The 22,534-nt window shown below is 47.0% G+C and overlaps 1 protein-coding gene across 1 annotated transcript; it reads right to left on the minus strand.

Moving 5' to 3' along the window:
- Positions 1-15,614: 15,614 nt before the first annotated feature.
- Positions 15,615-22,166, minus strand: pnrc1 (proline-rich nuclear receptor coactivator 1). The gene is made up of 2 exons (XM_078399800.1): positions 21,366-22,166; positions 15,615-17,825 (listed from the first exon to the last, which is right to left on the minus strand). The coding sequence occupies exons 1-2, from the start codon at positions 21,708-21,710 to the stop codon at positions 17,361-17,363; spliced, it is 810 nt and encodes a 269-aa protein (XP_078255926.1). The 5' UTR covers positions 21,711-22,166; the 3' UTR covers positions 15,615-17,360.
- Positions 22,167-22,534: the final 368 nt, after the last annotated feature.

The following is a 22,534-nucleotide window of genomic DNA, read 5'->3' on the forward strand; positions in this document are numbered from 1 at the left end:
ATGAGTAACGGTGAGGCCCACGGGCTGTCTGACGGGCGTATGATCCCCAGTCGTTCCAAAGTGAGGAACTCTTCGCGAGCGACTGCCAGTTTATCGGGGGGAAGGCGTCGGGCTCGGGCGAAAACAGGCGGTCCCTCCATGGGGATGAAGTGTACGACTCCGTGCTTGGCAGCAGGTGTGTCGAATCGCTGGACTAGGAGCTCCGGGAAATCAGCGAGTATCGCAGCAAACGGGTCGGAGGTCATAGTGACGGCCTGGACGGTCGGGGTGGATGACACGGAAACCGAAGGAGCGGGGGGGTCAACACTACTGGACGACGGCTGCAGGGTCTTCCCGCGGACGTCAGGGATTAACGCGAAAGCCCAAAGGAAATCCGCTCCCAGGATTGCCTGGCCTACATCTGCGATGATGAAAGTCCAGTTGTAGGTCCTGGAACCAAAGGACAGGGACATGTCCCGTGTTCCGTAGGTACGGACAGGGCTGCCGTTGACCGCAATGAGTGGGGGGCCGGTCTTACCTGATCGTGCTTCTTGGCAGGATGGGGGCACAATGCTGACGATCGCCCCGGTGTCCACGAGGAAAACGGTGCCCGTATGTTGCTCCGTCAGGTAGAGGCGATGGTTCTGGCCGATCGAGATTGCCTCTACATTTGATCGGCCGAGGCATTTCCCGAGAATGTGCAGGGGCTTCTACAGTTGCGTGCCGCTGCTCCCCATCTTCTATGAAAGAAACACCAGCCGCGCTGGTGTGTTTCTGTGTCGCGGGCCTGCTTCAAAATGGCCGCCGTCGACGTAGCAGCTTGGCGGGCTTTTTGAAAAGTGGCGGGCGGATGGGCGCCATCTTGGCCACGCGGTCGGTCGCTCACCTGTGTTGAAACCCGATTTACTGACCCGGGGCGCCTCGCCTTTGCCGCGACCAGTGCGTCCGCCTTTTCTGCGAAATCCATCGGGTCCCCGAAAGTAACGTCAGCTAGGACTACACGGACGTCCTCTGGCATCTTTTCGCGGAATGCCTCCTCGAACATGAGGCATTTGGTGTGTTCTCCCGCTAGAGTCAACATCTCCATCATGAGGACCGACGAGCTCAGGTAAGTGCAGGAGTGTGCTGGCCCGCTGTTGTTGGCTGCGCCCGAAGGTTTTCAGCAGCAGCGACTTGAGGCCCGCTTACTTGCCGGTTTCTGGCGGCTCGGTGACGTACTGTGCGACCCGTGCGGACGTTTCCGACGGCAGGACGCTCAGTAGGTGGTAGAACCGGGTCGCGTCCTCCTGTATTCCCCGGAGGTGGAACTGTGCCTCCGCTTGGGCGAACCACAGGCGTGGTTGGTGGGCCCAGAACGGGGGCAGATGAACGCCGACTGCGTTTGGCGCCGATGCCTCCTGATGGGACATCTTGGTGATCTGTGATCACGTCGGGGTCACCACTATGGCGGGTCGTAGGCGAAGTACGTTGAAGTAGCCGTTTATTATAACATTAACAACCGTGACAATCAACGCATCAAACGACAGACAACCATAAATCTTACTGTCTCCGCTGGAGGACTAAACGAGACTGCCTCGTTCCCTTTACCTGCGTACCACCTCACCCGGTCTACCAATCAGAGGGTTCGATGGCCTGGACCAATCCCTGTGTCCCTACAGCCTCGACATAGGGTGCAAGTTGAATCAGGAGATAAAATTGGCGTGTCACAAATGTAATGCTACGGTGGTTATGGGAGATTTCAACATGCAGGTAGACTGGGAAAGTCAGGTTGGAAATGGACCCCAGGAAAGAGAGTTTGTAGAGTGCCTTCGAGATGGATTCTTAGAACAGCTTGTACTGGATCCTACCAGGGAGAAGGCAATTCTGGATTTAGTGTTGTGTAATGATCTTGATCTGATAAGGGGACTAGAGGTAAAAGAGCCATTAGGAGGCAGTGATCACAACATGATAAGTTTTACTCTGCAAATGGAAAGGCAGAAGGGAAAATCGGAAGTGTCAGTATTACAGTATAGCAAAGGGGATTACAGAGGCATGAGGCAGGAGCTGGCCAAAATTGACTGGTAGGAGGCCCTAGCAGGGAAGACGGTAGAACAGCAATGGCAGGTATTCCTGGGAATAATGCAGAGGTTGCAGGATCAATTTATCCCAAAGAGGCGGAAAGACTCTAAGGGGAGTAAGAGACACCTGTGGCTGACAAGGGAAGTCAAGGACAGCATAAAAATTAAGGAGAGGAAGTATAACATAGCAAAGAAGAGTGGGAAGACAGAGGATTGGGACTCTTTTAAAGAGCAACAAAAGTTAACTATAAAGGCAATACGGGGAGAAAAGATGAGGTACGAGGGTAAACTAGCCAATAATATAAAGGAGGATAGCAAAAGTTTTTTTAGGTACGTGAAGAGGAAAAAAATAGTCAAGGCAAATGTGGGTCCCTTGAAGACAGAAGCAGGGGAATTTATTATGGGGAACAAAGAAATGGCAGACGAGTTAAACCGTTACTTTGGATCTGTCTTTACTGAGGAAGATACACACAATCTCCCAAATGTTCTAGGGGCCGGAGAACCTAGGGTGATGGAGGAACTGAAGGAAATCCACATTAGGCAGGAAATGGTTTTGGGTAGACTGATGGGACTGAAGGCTGATAAATCCCCAGGGCCTGATGGTCTGCATCCCAGGGTACTTAAGGAGGTAGCTCTAGAAATAGTGGAAGCATTGGAGATCATTTTTCAATGTTCTATAGATTCAGGATCAGTTCCTGTGGATTGGAGGATAGCAAATGTTATCCCACTTTTTAAGAAAGGAGGGAGAGAGAAAACGGGTAATTATAGACCAGTTAGTCTGACATCAGTGGTGGGGAAGATGCTGGAGTCAATTATAAAAGACGAAATTGCTGAGCATTTGGATAGCAGTAACAGGATCATTCCGAGTCAGCATGGATTTACGAAGGGGAAATCATGCTTGACAAATCTACTGGAATTTTTTGAGGATGTAACTAGGAAAATTGACAGGGGAGAGTCAGTGGATGTGGTGTACCTCGACTTTCAGAAAGCCTTCGACAAGGTCCCACATAGGAGATTAGTGGGCAAAATTAGAGCACATGGTATTGGGGGTAGGGTACTGACATGGATAGAAAATTGGTTGACAGACAGAAAGCAAAGAGTGGGGATAAATGGGTCCCTTTCGGAATGGCAGGCAGTGACCACTGGGGTACCGCAAGGTTCGGTGCTGGGACCCCAGCTATTTACGATATACATTAATGACTTAGATGAAGGGATTAAAAGTACCATTAGCAAATTTGCAGATGATACTAAGCTGGGGGGTAGTGTGAATTGTGAGGAAGATGCCATAAGGCTGCAGGGTGACTTGGACAGGTTGTGTGAGTGGGCGGATACATGGCAGATGCAGTTTAATGTAGATAAGTGTGAGGTTATTCACTTTGGAAGTAAGAATAGAAAGGCAGATTATTATCTGAATGGTGTCAAGTTAGGAAGAGGGGATGTTCAATGAGATCTGGGTGTCCTAGTGCATCAGTCACTGAAAGGAAGCATGCAGGTACAGCAGGCAGTGAAGAAAGTAAATGGAATGTTGGCCTTCATATCAAGAGGAGTTGAGTATAGGAGCAAAGAGGTCCTTCTACAGTTGTACCGGGCCCTGGTGAGACCGCACCTGGAGTACTGTGTGCAGTTTTGGTCTCCAAATTTGAGGAAGGATATTCTTGCTATTGAGGGCGTGCAGCGTAGGTTCACTAGGTTAATTCCCGGAATGGCGGGACTGTCGTATGTTGAAAGGCTGGAGCAATTAGGCTTGTATACAGTGGAATTTAGAAGGATGAGGGGGGATCTTATTGAAACATATAAGATAATTAGGGGATTGGACACATTAGAGGCAGGAAACATGTTTCCAATGTTGGGGGAGTCCAGAACAAGAGGCCACAGTTTAAGAATAAGGGGTAGGCCATTTAGAACGGAGATGAGGAAGAACTTTTTCAGTCAGAGAGTGGTGAAGGTGTGGAATTCTCTGCCTCAGAAGGCAGTGGAGGCCAGTTTGTTGGATGCTTTCAAGAGAGAGCTGGATAGAGCTCTTAAGGATAGCGGAGTGAGGGGGTATGGGGAGAAGGCAGGAACGGGGTACTGATTGAGAGTGATCAGCCATGATCGCATTGAATGGCGGTGCTGGCTCGAAGGGCTGAATGGCCTACTCCTGCACCTATTGTCTATTGTCTATTGTCTACTAGTCAACATCAGAATTAGGGCCAACACCGAGGCATTGGATTGAGAAGAAACTCTTTCAGAGGATTAGGAGCGACTAGGCTTGTATACACTGGAATTTAGAATTTAGAGGGGATCTTATCGAAACGTATAAGATTATTAAGGGGTTGGACATGTTAGAGGCAGGAAACATGTTCCCAATGTTGGGGGAGTCCAGAACAAGGGGCCACAGTTTAAGAATAACGGGTACGCCATTTAGAACGGAGATGAGGAAAAACTTTTTCAGTCAGAGTTGTGAATCTGTGGAATTCTCTGCCTCAGAAGGCCGTGGAGGCCAATTCTCTGAATGCATTCAAGAGAGAGCTAGATAGAGATCTTAAGGATAGCGGAGACAGGGGGTATGGGGAGAAAGCAGGAACGGGGTACTGTTTGACAATGATCAGCCATGATCACATTGAATGGCCTACTCCTGTGACAGAGTTATAGTGACAAGTCTATTGTCTTATAATTCTTAGATGGTTTTAGATGCTGCAAAGGGATCAAAGTACAATAAAGTGGTGCAAGCTGGTAGAACTGAGGTAGAACAGCCATCATTTTATGAATGGCAGAATAATCTCAAATAGCCTAGTTACACTGTTATTAGAATGCAAAAGCAGCGATATCATTCACCGACTTAGTTCTCTCCATTCCAAATGAGGCCTGTACAGAATTATTTATTTTTCTGCTCAGTTATTGTTTGCAACTTCTTTTCAAACGATTTCATGGGTGGATCTTCAGATACAAGTTTGCTCAAGAGACCAGTGACCAAAATAGTATTGGAGATCGTCACTAGCCTTCACTAATCTGACACAGCATTGTATCCTCTGCTTCACCATCAATGGCCTGTGTCACTTCATCCCAATCGATAGTGTCTCATGTTGCTCAACTGTTATTAGCTGTGACAGAGTTATAGTGACAAGTCAGGATTGAGACGTTGTCTTTGGTGACTCAGCCTTTTTATGAACCCTGGAACAGTGGTGGATGCAAATTGAGAAACCTGATTCATAATGAACATCACTAACTAGTGCCTTGGAGGATTTTGTCAAAGGAGTTCTTGACAAATGTGGTATTTGTAACCTGCATGGAATGTCAATGCACTTATGGGTGTAAGATTTGGAGGATCCTTGGTTGTTGCTTAAAATAAATCAATGCTATAAAACTTCGAAAACTGTTTTTGTCTATGAAGTTTTGAACACTTGTTGACTCCAGGATATTGTTTTTTTGCCACTCACTTCCTTCTTGGGCAGATCTCTTTTGATACGTCAAGGTAACTCCATTTCACTTTGTGTGCAAAGGAACAGGTGGATGCAGTGACTCCATGACTATAAATAATGTAAACACATGCTATAAAATTGTATATATATATATATATATATATATATCTCTATACAGCACTGAACAGACCCTAACATTATGGTCTTACAGCATGGGGACAGGCCCTTCAGCCCACCGTGTCAACGCTGGCAATCAAGTATCTATCCTAATCCCATTCTCCAAAACTGTGCTCGATTATCTTCTATACCATGGCACTTCAAGTACTCTTCTGAATATAGAAATGCTGCAAACATCTGCCTCCATCATGCAGTATGTTACCGATTTCAACCATTCTCTATGTGAAAATAATCTAACCCTTGTATCCTTTAAGGTTTATATATTCCTTCTGGTCTTAAAAACATTTGCTAAGGAAAAAAAAAATCTCTCAATCTACAGACATAGAAAATGGATGCAGGAGTAGGCCATTCGGCCCTTCGAGCCAACACCGCCATTCAATATGATCATGGCTGATCATCCAGAATCAGTACCCCATTCCTGCTTCCTCCCCATATCCCTTGATTTCGTTAGCCCTAAGAGCTAAATCTAACTCTTTCTCTTGAAAGCATCCAGTGAATTGGCCTCCACTGCCTTCTGTGGCAGAGAATTCCGCAGATTCACAACTCTCTGGGTGGAAAAGGTTTTTCCTCATCTCAGCCGACCCCTTATTCTTAACTGTGTGGGACCCCTGGTTCTGCACTCCCCCAACATCGGAAACATTCTTCCTGTCCAATCCCTGAAGAATTTTAGATGTTTCTATAAGATCCCTTATAGAAACATCTAAAATTCTTCAGGGATTGGACAGGAAGAATCCCTTCTCATCCTTCTAAATTCCAGTGAATACAAGCCCAGTTGATCCATACTCATTGTATTTTAGGGGGGAGAGAGTTGGGGTGTGGGGAGAGAGTTTTAGAAAAAATCGTCCCCTCCCGTATCGTCCCCTCTCCTCCCCTCCCCTCCCCTCTATGCCACTTAAGCAGTGAAAGGATACTTAACGTGATTTATAAAATTACCAAACTTGCTTTATAGAATTTGATGTGGTTTTGGGCAGTGAGGATGATGGAGCAAGGGTTAAACACATCCTGCAGCCAATATGGGCAGCACAGTGGAGCAGCAGTAAAGTTGCTGCCTAATAGCGCCAGAGTCCCCAGTTCATCCTGACTACGAGTGCTGTCTGTATGGACTATGCATGTCCTCCCCGTGACTGCGTGGAATTTCTCCACCACCCATATTCCAAAGACTTCTGTAAATTCTCCATATCCACAGATTCACCACCCTCTGACTAAATAAATTCCTTCTCATCTCCTTCCTAAAGGAATGTCCTTTAATTCTGAGTTTATGACCTAGTCCTAGACTCTCCCACTAGGGGAAACATCCTCTCCACATCCATTCTATCCATGCCTTTCACTATTTTGTATGTTTCAATGAAGTCACCCCCCAAACTCTAGCAAGTACAGGCCCAGTGCTGTCAAACGCTCATCATAAGTTAACGCACTTATTCCAGGGATCATTCTTGTAAACCTCCTCTGGTCCCTCTCCAAGGCCAGCTCATCCTTCCTCAGATATGGTGACCAAAATTTTTCACAATACTCCAAATGCGGCCCTGTGGCGGTGCCCGGGGGCTAGGCCACTCCCTTGGTCATTCCCCTCGGCACTGAGTGGACAGGGGGGATTAGGTCACTCCCTGGGTCATTCCCCTGGGGACAGAGTGGTCTGGTGCTACGGGGTTTGCTCGAAGGGGTTATTGTTTTGACTCGTGGGGATGACTGAGTGCGTGTATGTTCAGTTACTGCATTAAAGTTATTGTTACTTCTTACCTGGCGTCTGGCCTGATTCCTGTCGCGTCCAGATCCACTACACTGGTGACCCCGACATTTCCTCGCAAGTCGCGATGGACCCGAACTCTCCTCAACCCGCACTACCCGGCCCTGCCGGTCGGCCGCCTCTGGGCCCTGCAGGACTGTCCGTTTGTTTTCCTGCGCCGGGATGCACACTGGACGCCCCTTCAGCCTCCGTATGAAGGACCGTTCAAGGTGCTTGAGCGTGGCTCTGCCAATTTCGTTTTGGACCTGGGGGGTGGTCCTGAGAGGGTCTCTATTTCGCTGCTGAAGCCGGCGCATGTGGACGTTAGCCAGCCGGTCCTACTGGCGCGGCCTTGCCCTCGGGGTCGTCCTGCGTCCTGGCCCTTACCCCTGGTGTTCCCGCGGGTGTCTTCCCCTGGCGGGGTGGTTCCGGTTCCTGCGACCGCCATGGTGCGCACACGGGCTGGTCGTCTCGTATGTCCCCCTGTCCGTTTCGTGCCTCCGGTTCTTGGGGGGGGGGGGGGGTCCTGTGGCGGTGACCGGGGGCTAGGCCACTCCCTTGGTCATTCCCCTCGGCACTGAGTGGACAGGGGGGATTAAGTCACTCCCTGGGTCATTCCCCTGGGGACAGAGTGGTCTGGCGCTACGGGGTTTGCTGGAAGGGGTTATTATTTTGACTTGTGGGGTTAACTGAGTGTGTATGTTCAGTTACTGCATTAAAGTTATTGTTACTTCTTACCTGACGTCTGGCCTGATTCCTGTCGCGTCCAGACCCACTACAGCCTTATCAAAAACAAATGTAATACTGAGACAGACTGCATTTGGAGTATTGTGAGCATTTTTGGGGCCCATATCTGAGGAAGGGTGTGCTGGCATTGGAGAGGGTCCAGAGGAGGTTTACAAGAATGATCCCAGAAAACGAGTGGGTTAACATTTGGTGAGCCTTTGGAGGCACTGGGCCTCCAAACTCGCTAAGTTTAGAAGGATGAGGGGAAACTTCAATGAAACTTATGGAGATGTGTCCACTAATGGAAGAGTCTAGTACCAGAGGCCATAGCCTCAGAATAAAAGGACATACCTTTAGGAAGGAGATTTCTTTAGCCAGAGGGTGGTGAATCTGTGGCAGACAGCTGTGGAGGCCAAGTCAATGGATATTGCAAAAGTAGAGATTCACAGAGTTTCTTGATTAATACAGGAGTCAGGGGTTAAGGGGTGAAGATAGGACAATGCAGTTGAGAAAGATAGCTTAGCCATGATTGAACGGCAGAGTAGACATGATGAGCTGAATGGCCTAATTCTGCTCCTAGAACTAATGAACATTGTCTGTCCAATCTATCCACAGATGCTGCCTGACCTGCCAAGTTTCTCCAGTACTTTGTATTTTGCTCAAGAATCCAGCATCTGCAGTTTCTTGTGGCTCCAACCTATTCCCCGGTTTATTGTAGTTCATGACCTATTAACAGAATAGTCAGACAACCAAAATCGTTTAACCTCTTATTCTACTCACCCAGATGGGAGAGAGCCTAGATACCGGAGCGTTCAGAAACGCTTAGGAAGCTAGTGTAGTCTCTCTCCCCGAAAACTCACATTTACACACCTTTTATACCCTAAATACATGTGCCAGTATCTTTCCATCGCTGCCTTATATGGCAAGTTTACAATGTCCTATAAATCTTTATGTGTCATTCGGGACCCCGGTGTCCATCCTGACCTCTTCTATTTGGGAACAAAGGGCAGTCCATACGGCAAGATGTTCTTCTTAACACTTCAAAGCTTTGAGGCCAGTTGCTGATATCAGAGGATACGATCAGCCATAAACCACGCGCTTCCATGCTGACAACAGGATGCCCCAGGAATAATCCGAGCTGGAGCTTTTACACTCCTGCAATAAAACCCACATAGCTGCATTCCCAATGTTAGCCCTTACAGGTTGCATCTGCAAAATATTGTTCTCGGAAACTGTAATGGTGGAGTTTTCATTCTTGTTTTCATATTAAAGTCACATTCTGCTGATCATTAACCATATAGCCATCTGAAAGAACACTTTGTTCCTTCTTTATCTTCTTTCTAAGTTTAGCCTTAACTAAAGCCTCTGTTCTCTACCGGTCCCAAATGTTTGTGGACGATACTAGAGCACTTGTTATATCATCAATATTTATAGAATCGAGAAAACCATGGTCAAAATGCAGATACAAAATGATGTCATAATGTTTATTTGATAATTTTCCGAATGAATGAAACATATCAAAAAAATAACAACAAAAATTGTTTTCAATTGGAACAATAACTCTTACATAAAAGGAAATGGCCAGATCTTTCCATAGCAGCTTTTTAAAGCAACAAAGGATGTAATCAAAGAAACTCCCATATTTGTTGTCTCCATGCAGCAACCTGACAGTAGATGTGGAACAGAAGCAATCTGATTTTCCTATCTTTTAATCCATCGTGGATTAATCTGGAGTTTTTTTTCCAATTGAATTTACAATATTTGATTATTTCTTACTTGTCAAAAACAAGTCAGTCAAAATAGCTGGTCTCATACGTTCAGAATTAATTTAAAAGATAGTACTTTAGCATACAGTTAAACTGAGATCATGCACTTTAATTTGGACTGTAAAACAACCAACATTTACTTTTTAAATTGAAATCTATTAAATCAAAGTGCGTTGAAATGCTCATCTGATTTAAAGCCATCCTGCAATGGCTGCAAAAACTAGAGATTAAGAGCGGCACAGTGGTGCAACCAGTAGAGCTGCTACCTCACAGTGTCAGAGACCCAAGTTTGAACCTGACCTTGGATTCTCTCTATATGGAGTTTGCACGTTCTCCCTGCGACCGCATGAGTTTCCTCCTGGTGCTTTGTTTTCCTCCTATATTCCAAAGACGTGCGGGTTTGTATCTTGATTGGCCTCTGTACAATTAACGCAAGTGTGTACGGAGTATATGAGAAAGTGGGATAACAGAACCAGTGTGAACGGATGATCGATGGTCAGCGTGGACTTGGTGAGCTGAAGGGCATGCTGCCATGCTGTATCGCAAAATGGAATGATTCATCAGAAGCAGGTTTACATCTTTCAGCAGTGTGAATGGAACATAAGTGGAAATGACAATGAGAGTAATCAAACCAACAGGGACTTGTTCTTGAAACAGACTTTCAAACAAAAGTACAGGCATTACTTCCTAAACATTCACAGTCAATGCTTTCTCAAACATTCAACAAATTGAAATGCAGTTTCATTTTAGTGCTTTACCCATCAGCATACAATCAGCTTCAAAGAGACTTCAGAGTCCGCTGGATCTCCTGGTTGCTAAGCATTTTAACTCCTCTTCCAATGCCCATACTGACCTTTCTGTCCTGGGCCTCTGCCATTACCAGATTGACGCCACACGCAAAATGGAGGAATAACACATATTCCGCTTGGGTAGTTTACAACCCAACAATCTGAACATTGAATTCTCCAATTTTAGGCAAGGCAAGTTTATTTATATAGCATATTTCAGCAACAAGGCAATTCAAAGTGCTTTACATAAAACATTAAAGAGCAATTAAAAACAGTCATTAAAGAGAATAGAAAATAAAAACAAGCTAAAATAGAATACAAGAATAAAAGTTACAGTGCAGTGTAAGAAATGAATAATTAATTGATTTAATTAAAGGCAGCGTCAAACAGCCTCGATTTAAAAGAACTGAGTTTCAGCGGACCTGCAGTTTTCTGGGAGTTTGTTCCATATTTGTGGTGCGTACAAATTAAACGCTGCTTCTCCATGTTTAGTTCTGACTCTGGTGATAGAAAGCAGACCTGTCCCAGACGACCTGAGAGGTCTGGATGGTTCATAATGTAGCATTATGTAGGTAACTACATAACCCTCCCCCTCTCCCTTCTTACCCCATATACACCCCTCCCTTCTTCCCCCACTCACACCCCCCCCCATGCCCCACCTGTCTGTGCACATTTTTCTCCTTATCCCCTTCCACCCACGTTCCTTCCTCTAGCTTCACAATTCACAGCTCTTCAATTCTTTTGTCTCAAACTCTTGTCTTTTCATCTCTGCCCAACTACCTGTCTATCAACCCCCCCCCCCTTACTTGTATCAAACCATTACCTACCAGGGTTTGTCCTACCCCTCCACTCTTCCATCTCCCTCCCCCCCCGACAATCAGACTAAAAAAGGTCCCGACCTGAAACATCACCTATCCGTGTTCTCCATAGATCCTGCCTGACCTACTGAGTTACTCCAGCACTTTGTATAATTTTTGTAAATGGCTTGTTTCTGCTGATTTTAAATTTCCTTTTGAATATGACTAGCCAAAAATGCCAGTTGAATTAAAAAGGAAACTTTAGATCAGGAATGCAAATTCAAGGTGGCTTAGTCTACTTTCTCGTCGTTCCTGTTCCAAAAAATAGTTTTGTTAGTTGCTCTTTGAAAATCCACTTTATTGTCCACAAATGCAGTTTCTCACATTATTTTAAATTTCCATTATTTGCAGTACTTTGCTTTCACCCATATCCCATTTTGGAGAGAAGTTACCTGTGGGTCCTTACCTTATATCATAGAAGCAGAAAAAAACCGCCACCATTGGCCATTTGGCCCATTTAACCTTCCTAACAAATACTGGAGCTATTTAAGTTATTCCAGCTCTCGGCCTGCAACCTTGGAGGTAACATGATTTGTTCATCCTAATTGTTAGGTTGTTATCGGATTCAGACGACACCACACAAAGAAACTGGTATTTTGACTGGAAAGATATGAAAAACCTTGATGATTGATAATCTATGTGAGGTGTTAATTAATGTAATCATATCAGCTTCTCCTCTCGTTTACACATTCCCAAAATATCTAAATCCTTAGCTCATATTCACAGCTGCTCCTCTGTTTCAGCTAGCAACTATTTTTACTAATCCTGATATTTCCTCCCTTCCCTTTGCACCACATCACAGCAGATATTTATGGAGGCTAACGGTTTCTGATATTATAAAGTGCAATGTTATTTACAGTGTATGTTTTAAAAAAAAGTATCTTATAAGTATAAATAATTAAGCCCAAGCCCAAGGAGAGATATAGGAGGTCCTTCCTTCCCGCTGCTGTGAGATTGCACAACCAGCACTGCTCCCAGCAGACGAGTCAACAATAACAGCTAAGAACACACAGAAAACTGATGACAATTTAGGTATCTTTTATTTATAATGAATGATCTCTTGCTCTCTTGCAATCCACTTTGCTGCTGTAACACTGTAAATTTCCCCAGTGTGGGACGAATAAAGGAATATATTATTATTATCTTGATATACCTGAAAGCTTTGTGCCTTCATGCGAGGAGCGTTCGAAATAAGGTGAATGAATTGAATGTGCAGTTGGTAGTTAAGGAATATGATAGTTGGAATTACGGAGACGTGGCTCTAGAGTGACCAAGGCTGGGAGCTAAACATGCGGTTGTATTCGATGAGGATGTACAGCGCTGAAGATCTTCTGGAATGTATATGGGATGTTTTTTTAAACCAGTACGTAGAAGAACCAACTAGAGGCAGGCCATCCTAGAGTGGGTATTGAGGAAGGATTAGTTAGCGATTTTGTTGTGCAAAGCCCCTTGGGCAACAGCGACCATAATATGGTGGAATTTTGCATTAGGATGGGCAGTGACATGGTTACTTCAGAGACTAGGGTCCTGAACTTAAAGAAAGGAGACTTTGAAGGTATGAGATGAGGAATTAGCTAGGATAGACTGGCAAATTATACTTAAATGGTTGGCGGTGGAGATGCAATGGAAAAGATTTAAAGACTGCATGGATGAACTCCAAAAATTGTTCATCCTCTCTGGCGATAAAATAAAACAGGCAAGGCGGCTCAACCGTGGCTAACGAGGGAAATCGAGGATAGTGTTAAATCCAAGGAAAAGTTACATAAATTGGCCAGAGGAAGCAGCAAACCGGAGGACTGGGAGAAATTTAGAACAACGGAGGAGGACAAAGGGATTAATTAAGAGGGGGAAAAAGAGCATGAAAGAAAGCTTGCGAGGAATATAAAAACGGACTATAAAAGCTTCTTTAGATATGTAAAAAGGAAAAGATTAGTGAAGACAAATGTAGGCCCCTTACAATCAGAGAAAGGTTAATTTACAATGGGAAACAAAGAAATGGCAGAACAGTTAAACGAGTGCTTTGGTTCTGTCTCTACACCGGTGAGACCAAGCGCAGGCTCGGCGATCATTTTGCAGAACAGCTCCGCTCAGTCTGTCTTAACCTACCTGATCTCCCGGTGGCTCAGCACTTCAACTCCCCTTCCCAATCTGACCTTTCTGCCCCGGGCCTAGAGTGAGGCCTAGCGCAAATTGGAGGAACAGCACCTCATATTTCGCTTGGGTAGTATACACCCCAGCGGTATGAACATTGACTTCTCCAGATAGTCCCTGCTTTCCCTCGCTATCCCCTCCCCCTTCCCCTTCCTAGTTCTCCCACTAGTCTTCTTGTCTCCAACTACATTCTATCTTTGTCCCGCCCCCTCCCCTTTCATCAGTCTGAAGAAGGGTCCTGACCCAAAACATCACCCATTCCCCTCCAGAGATGCTGCCTGACCCGCTGAGTTACTCCAGCATTTTGTGCCTACCTAGGATGCAGGGTGACTTGGATAGGTTGGGTGAGTGGGCAGATGCAGTATAATGTGGATAAATGTGAGGTTATCCACTTTGGTGGCAAGAACAGGAAGGCAGATTATTATCTGAATGGTGTCAGGTTAGGAAACGGGGAAGTCCAACGAGACCTGGGTGTGCTTGTACATCAGTCACTGAAAGCAAGCATGCAGGTACAGCAGGCAGTGAAGAAAGCTAATGGCATGTTCGCCTTCATTGTGAGAGGATTTTAGTTTAAGAGCAAGGAGGTCCTACTGCAGTTGTACAGGGTCCTGGTGAGATCACACCTGGAGTATTGTGTGCAATTCTGGTCTCCTAATTTAAGGAAGGGCATTATTGCTATTGAGGTAGTGCAGCATAGGTTCGCCAGGTTAATTCCCAGGATGGTGGGACTGACATATGATGAAAGAATGGAGCGACTGGGCTTGTATCCACTTGAATTTAGGATGAGAGGGGATCTTATAGAAACATAGAATTTTTAAAGGATTGGACAAACTAGATGCAGGAAAAATGTTCCCAATGTTGGGGAAGTCCAGAACCAGGGGTCATAGTTTAAGAATAAGGGATAGACCATTTAGGACTGGGATGAGGAAATACTTTTTGACCCAGAAAGTTGTGAATCTGTGGGATTTTTTTGCCACAGAAGGCAGTGGAGGCTGGATGTTTAAGAGTTTGATTTAGCTCGTAGGGCTAAAGGAATCAAGGGAGATGGGAAAAAAATAGATGGTCAGCTGGCTCAAATGGCCAACTCCTGCACCTGTTTTTCTATGTTTCTAATGGTATATTTATATCAACCAAATTCTAGGGAAATGAAAATTTGCATTAACTTCAATCACAGATTAATGGCAAGCAGCTATCTAATATCTATCTCTATTTTAATGCAGTTGCTGGTGTAGATGAGGAATTAGGATCCTTGTTTCTCTTTGCAGCCCATCTTAAATAAAGGCACATTATCCAGCCTCCAGAGCTACCTTGTGTTCCTTTTAGCCCTCCTGCATACCTTATTCTCCAAATATTCATTCCCAATGCTAGCACTTGACCCACGAGGTGCTAATGCAAATGTCATAGATGCCTATTCACCATTCGCCCACGGTCTGAATAAATTGACTTTTGTTACTTTTTAAAGAAATTTACCTAATAAACTTTAATAAATGTGCCCTCCCCCCCAGGACGACCAGCACCCGCCCACGGCTCCAGGGGACACTCCGCGGACGCGTTGGGGCCCAAACCTCTCCTGCATTGGTCCAGCACCCTCTCCCACCACCCCTCCCCCCACTCGATTCCCCCTGATCTCTCCCCTCCCCCCCACTCCATCCCTCCTCAACCCCCCTCCCCTCAGCTGCGCCCGCAGGGGAGATTTGCACACCCATCTAGTTCTGTTTAAAATCCAATATGTGCCTACCTGCCCAGCATATTGTCGTCACAAGTGCAAGGTAGTGAAAATCTTTGCATGCTATCCAGGCAATTTATCCCAAGTCAACGTGAAGTGCAGATGAAGTTGATTGCAGCGTGGGGGGTTGGAGAAGCTGGTTTGTACAAGTTGATTTGGGGTGCATGGGAAAGTAAAGAATGGTGATTTGTCTGCGCCACAGCACATGTACCTTACATACTGGCATCATTACTCAGTTAGAAATGGAAAACGCCAAAAATAAACGTGACAACTGTGAGGGAGACCAATTAAATTTTATTTGTTTTGAAAATTTGCCAATTTGTAGTTATAGAGTACAATTAAAGACCGTAGCAAATTTAAGCATGCCAGCTTTCTTTGGAAAACAACAATACTACATACCAACATCCTTCATTCTAAAGCATTATCCCTTCAAGAAACAGGTAAATAAATGCCTTGAATAGGGATAAAACATTACCCAACTGATCCAGCTTTCAATTTATGTATTTGGCTACCATGTACTATTTAAGTCTTACAACGAAAAAGGATTCAAATTGGTGTCAAGTTACACAAAACTTTCCAGTGCATTACTCCCCCTTCCCCCCAACCCAATGTAACAAAAGACAGCAAGATTGCAATTTAGTTTTGGTGCAGCCCACACTATGTGATCCAAAATGAATGCACAATCATTTCCAATGAATAGTGCTATCACATTCTTGTCTCTTTTAAACCCAACCCGATATTTTAAAAAGCAAAGTGGCTGCAGGGAAGTTTTAGGAAACTGTTATGGTAACTGCTTTGTTACCATTACAAAGTTACCATTTTTTTGCTCAGCAGAAACATTGTTGAAACGGCTTATAACAACTCACATATGGATGAACCAATGTCTACAGTAAAAAGATTTAACCATGTGACAGTTTACTGACATGTGGGTTAACCTTTGAGAAAATTTGAAATTGTTCTTAAAATATACAGAGTTGTTTATTTCAAGGCCATTTTAAAAGTAAACTAAAAGAAATTAAACTAATTTATATGATTAATGAAGACTGGAAAAACATTAATCATCCAAAGAAGAATTCTCTTTAAAAAAGCAAATAATTCAATTTTGTATCGACACAAGTAAAGGTTGTTGATCCAATGTACATCTTGGTTCATTACATAGTCAGTCACAACTGAAGTATCCAATAATATTTGCTTAGACATTTCCACAGGGCTACAATACAAGAAAATGCTTAAGATTATGTTCCCAGAACTGAAACTGCAGGAAACTTAGACGAGCTGATACATCATTGTTAGTGTCACGATTCACCTTGTACAGACAGATTTGGGGCAAATCGGTGAGGGGAATTTTCAAAGAACAAAGAATATTTATCGATAGTATTCAAGAGATTATAGATTTTACATGCCCCATAAAATCGTGCACACTGAGTTACTGTTCACCAACAGACTAACTGTGAAAAATGAACTCTTCCCCTCCAGCAAGAACTTTAATTTGGTGGCAAGACGAAAAATTCACATTATATACTTAACACCCGTTAAGATGAAAGTGCATCTTGTTCATGGTAATATCATTCAGTAGTGCAGATAAAAGCAGTGCTTGAATCATTGACTTCTTAAACCATAGATTTTGTCAAAAATATTTCAGATTGTCAAATATTTGTATAATCACCGTTTCCTGCATTTGCACAGGATATAACATTTGCTCCAGCTTTAACTTGAGCTTTCATCTTATGTATAAAATATAAAATTTAACTCAGCTCACCAACAAGACAAATTCTCATATGAAACTATAATTCCTTTTTGAAATTGAGTATATGAAAATATACAAATAATTACATGGTTTACATTAATGTACACAATCCCACTTCATCACTAGCACCACTGGTATATGCTTATCCCAAAAACACAAGCAGAAATTTACAACAGTCTAAAATGCAGGACCTACTGCTGCTATGAAGTTGAATCTCAAATAAACACTTACCTCAATAATTCTAACCTTAAATGTCCTTGAACTATGCATTAACTTTCAGTAAAGTCTTTAAATGGACAGTCATTATTTCCCTATTCCCATCTTCAGGATAATCAGCATGTACCCCTACCCAATGACTTGGTGGTTTAGGCAGAACACTGGGAGATGGCGGCTCACTAAACCCAGCGTAATTTTGATCTCCTTGAAGAGTTGTTATAGACTTCAGGCCAACTTTCTGTAATTTTAGACTTCTGTAGTGGTTTCCAGGAGCAACAGGCCTGCCCCCATCTTTTTTGAGTACGTTGTAGCTTTCAGGAGTGGGAGTATTCTGGCTATGGCTGTTTTCATTTCTTTTTACAGATCCTTTTTTCGGCAGTAAGTTACTCTTATTTCTTTTCTTGGTGGCGTTTAAGGCTTGAAAGCATTCTTCTGTTTTATTTATACAATACATGAACTGAGTATGTGGAGAGATTGTTTCATCATATCTTCCCATATTTGATTTTATCACCTAAAATTTAAAAACAACATATGAAATATGCCACAATCCACATTCACAAATCCAAATTGAAATATTTGCAGTTATGAGTAATACGCATTTTTGCTCATATTGAAAGCAGTCAATTTAATCTCACTGCTGCATATAAAAATGTCCCATCCACAACTGGCTATTCCTGCACACAAGACTAGCAACCAAATCTGAATACTATTTTGAATTGGGGACACTAACATAAAAGGCATTCAACCTATGAGCACTAGTCCAGAATAAAAAACACCATTTACAATATTATTATTTGTGTAAGGAGCAAACTGGAAAACATTGATCGCATTTTAAACATGACATGATCTGCTTCCTGTATCTCAAGGGACAAGACGACCATTCATCTGTGATTTTTTCCTCCTTCAACTCAACTCACCCAACTCATTGTATCCCCTCTCTCTATTGATCTCTACCAAGAGGTACACCAATGTAGGATTCTCAAATTTCAAACATCAGAGCAAGGAAGATGCAAGAGTAAAAGCACAACTATTGTAAAGTGAGGGTCAGGCAGTGTTAGTGGAAAAAGAAACAGCTGATCTTTCAGGTCAATTACCACAGTTCTGATGATAGGCCATCACCCTGAAGCAATAACTCCACTTCACAAATGCTGCTGGACCCATGTTTTGTCCATTATCCAATTTCCATAATGAAATGAGGCTTCTCGCTCATGTTCATTTTGGCAGCTACAAGGAATGGATGTGCACCTCAAGAACTCTCAACCAGCTTCGTGCCAGTTACCATCTATTGTCCTTTCCTCCACTGCCCTCCTCCAAATCATTCCATACTCCTCCAGATTGAATTACATTCACTTCCTGCCCGCTTCATACAGCGTCATACAGCCTAGAACAATTTGTCTCAACCACATTGCCAGCTATGAACCTTAAAACGAGGCTGCAGCAAATAAAATTACTTACAAACAAGGGACCTACTACAAAGTCCAGTGGAAATCCACTGCAGACAGCCATCCAATATTGCTTCGAACTACTGAGCCAATTTTAGATCTAAGCTCGTCACCTCCCCATGGAACCCCCATCAGTCACTTGGGGACAAATCAAAATAACAAAACAACACATAAACGCATCAAACCTCCTCTCTCCCCAAAGACAGAATCCAGATAGACACCAGTCAACAACTTTTCCAACAATTGGCCCATCACATTTGCGTCTCTCGCCACATTGAGCAGCCCGGGAGCGGGGTCTGTGCTTTCCGTTGACCGAGTCTGCACCGAACCCGTGGCCGTCACAAAAGAAGCCAGTCAGAGTGCCAGGGATTTCCCATTTAAAACGGCACAACCGTCCACACGGAGACACAAACCCCGGGGATGGGTGGAGAGGAGAGGGTCCAACACAAACCCGAGGGGGGGGGGGGGGGAGAGGAGAGGGTCCAACACAAACCCCGGCGGGGGTGTCAACAAAAAACAGGGAGGGGGCAGGGTTCAGCACAAACCCGGGAAGGGGGGGGGGGGTCAAACAAACCTGTTGGGGGTGGCGGAGGAGGGAAGAGGTCAACACAAACCGGGGGGGGGCAAACATAAACGGGGGGGGGGGGGGGGGGGGGCGAACACAAACCCCAGGGGAGGGGAGAGAGGTTCCAACACAAATGTGGAGGGGGGGAATTGAGGGGGCCAGCACAAACCGGGGTGGAAAGGGGTCAACACAAACATGGGGGGGGGGGGAGAGACAGGGGTCAACAAAAACGGGGGGGGGGGGGGGAACACAAGCCCGGGGGACAGGGGTCAACACAAATGAATGAACAATATAACACTGGAGTACTTTAGACTGTTATATGGACATCGTTTGGCCGGGGTAGCTACGGAGAAGTATTATAACTAACATCATAATTACTCGGCTTCAATTCGCGTTTGGGATCGTGTTTAAACAGAACCTTAAACCAAGCAGACACATTCTTATTGGTGTTCACTGGGTGTAGAGGAATCTTGATGGGAGGTGGCTTTTTAAAATGACATGGTTGGGTGGGTGGGGGGGAGATAGAGAGATGGGGGGAAGGGAGATGAGATGGGGGGAGGGAGAAGAGATGGGGGGGACAGAAGAGATGGGGGGGAGGGAAGAAATGGGGGGGGAGGGAAGAAATGGGGGGAGGGGAGGGAAGAAATGGGGGGGGAGGGGAGGGAAGAAATGGGGGGGGAGGGGAGGGAAGAAATGGGGGGGAGGGGAGGGAAGAAATGGGGGGGAGGGAGGGAAGAAATGGGGGGGAGGGAGGGAAGAAATGGGGGGGAGGGAGGGAAGAAATGGGGGGGAGGGAGGGAAGAAATGGGGGGGAGGGAGGGAAGAAATGGGGGGGAGGGAGGGAAGAAATGGGGGGGAGGGAGGGAAGAAATGGGGGGGAGGGAGGGAAGAAATGGGGGGGAGGGAGGGAAGAAATGGGGGGAGGGAGGGAAGAAATGGGGGGAGGGAGGGAAGAAATGGGGGGGAGGGAGGGAAGAAATGGGGGGGAGGGAGGGAAGAAATGGGGGGAGGGAGGGAAGAAATGGGGGGGAGTGGAGGGAAGAAATGGGGGGAGGGGAGGGAAGAAATGGGGTGGGGAAGGGGAAGAAATGGGGTGGGGAAGGGGAAGAAATGGGGTGGGGAAGGGGAAGAAATGGGGGGGAGGGGGAAGAAATGGGGGGGAGGGGGAAGAAATGGGGGGGGAGGGGGAAGAAATGGGGGGGGAGGGGGAAGAAATGGGGGGGAGGGGGAAGAAATGGGGGGGAGGGGGAAGAAATGGGGGGAGGGGGAAGAAATGGGGGGGAGGGGGAGGGGGAAGAAATGGAGGGGGAGGGGGAGGGGGAGGGGGAAGAAATGGGGGGGGGAGGGGGAGGAAATGGGGGGGAGGGGGAGGGGGAAGAAATGGGGGGGAGGGGGAAGAAATGGGGGGGAGGGGGAGGGGGAAGAAATGGGGGGGAGAAAAAGAAATGGGGGAGGGAAGAAATGGGGGGGGAGGGGGAAGAAATGGGGGGGGAGGGGGAAGAAATGGGGGGGGGAGGGGAAGAAATGGGGGGGGAGGGGGAAGAAATGGGGGGGGAGGGGGAAGAAATGGGGGGGGAGGGGGAAGAAATGGGGGGGAGGGGGAAGAAATGGGGGGGAGGGGGAGGGGGAAGAAATGGGGGGGGAGGGGGAGGGGGAAGAAATGGGGGGGGAGGGGGAAGAAATGGGGGGGAGGGGGAGGGGGAAGAAATGGGGGGGAGGGGGAGGGGGAAGAAATGGGGGGGAGGGGGAGGGGGAAGAAATGGGGGGGAGAAAAAGAAATGGGGGAGGGAAGAAATGGGGGGGAGGGAAGAAATGGGGGGGGGAGAAATGGGGGGGAGGGAGAAGAGATGGGGGAGGGAGAAGAGATGGGGCGGAGGAGAATAGATGGGGGGGAGGAGAACAGATAGGGGGAAGAAGAGAGGGGGGAGAAGGGATAGGGGTGGAGAAGAGATATGGGGGGGAGAAGAGATATGGGGGGAGGAGGGAGAGGGGGTGATGAGGGGGTGATGAGGGAATGTCAACGTAGGTAAACAAGGCCTCTCACCTTCCCATCCATCGTTCGCTGCTCCGCCGTCGTTGCGCTGGCGGCGACTGTTGTCGAGGGAGTCCTCGGTCCTGTCGACGTGACTCCGGCCGCTGTCCCCCGGCAGCCCGCCTGCTGCTGCGGCCTCGGGTGCCTCTGGAGGAAGGCGATGGCGGACGAGGCGGGCCGCAGTTTGCGTCCCCCCCGAGCGGCGGCAGAGACCGCTGCTTTGGCTTGTTGCTGGTGTGGCGGGCGGTGGTGGCGAGGGCTACCGGCGGCCGCGGCCTTGGTTCCTCCGCTTTTGTTGCAGGCGCTGACGGGGAGAGGGACGGACGGCGAGAGGCAAGGCAGCGGCAGCGGGTGCATGGCGTCTTCCCCGCCTCCAGCGCTGTCGACCGAGGGCTAGAACCCACCGTCCGAGAGGAGCCGGCGAGGGGCGGCGGACATCCGCGGCCGCAGTCACCGCGCAACGCCAGGCCTCCCTGCCCCGGCCCGTGGATGGGGATGGACGGCGCCGAGTTGCGCCTCCCTCCTGCTGCGACCGACAGCGGCAGCAAATGGCGGCCGCGTCCAAACCACCGATTGTTCGCTCAGCCCCGACTCTCGTCGGCCCGCACTCCGTCGGGACAACCGGCCGCGTCTTAATCGAACACCAGGCCGGGCTGGGGGGAAAAGAAAAGGCCGAGTTCCGTGTTTACAAATGTCTCCTGAACGGCGACTTTTGTTTAAAAACACAACGACGCCATCTTAGTAGTCGTCGTCGTCAACAGCGCCTCCGCTTCCTCCAGCTCTGCCTTCGCCTCGACAACAGTCGGCGACCGCGTCCGCCCGACGTTATAACCCACTCGCGGCCTCCCACCAGCGGCGGCGCTGCGCTCTGCACCACGTGATCCCGACCAGACGCTGTACCACCACCACGTGACCATCCGACCATTGGCGGCGCTGCTCTCCGCACCACGTGGTCCATGCCCTCGCCCACACGTTACAGCCACACGTGACTCCCCGACCAATGGCGGCGCTGCGCTCCGAACCGCATGACCCCCAGCGGCGTTGCAACACACGTGACCAATCGTCGCGCTGAGCACCGCCTACGTAATACCCAGCCCCTCCCTCCAGCCGTTACAACCCACGTGACACTCCGACCAATGGCGGCGCTCCGTCCGTGGTGGCGGGGGGGGGGGGGGAGGGCG

Source organism: Rhinoraja longicauda, chromosome 5 (genome assembly GCF_053455715.1).
Source record: "Rhinoraja longicauda isolate Sanriku21f chromosome 5, sRhiLon1.1, whole genome shotgun sequence".
Lineage (NCBI taxonomy): Eukaryota > Metazoa > Chordata > Chondrichthyes > Rajiformes > Arhynchobatidae > Rhinoraja > Rhinoraja longicauda.

Coding starts and splice junctions, on each gene's coding strand:
- pnrc1 (XM_078399800.1), bottom strand. CDS start 21,710: ATGCACCCGCTGCCGCTGCCTTGCCTCTCGCCGTCCGTCCCTCTCCCC. Junction 17,826..21,365: donor AGCGAACGATGGATGGGAAG/GTGAGAGGCCTT, acceptor TTTAAATTTTAG/GTGATAAAATCAAATATGGG.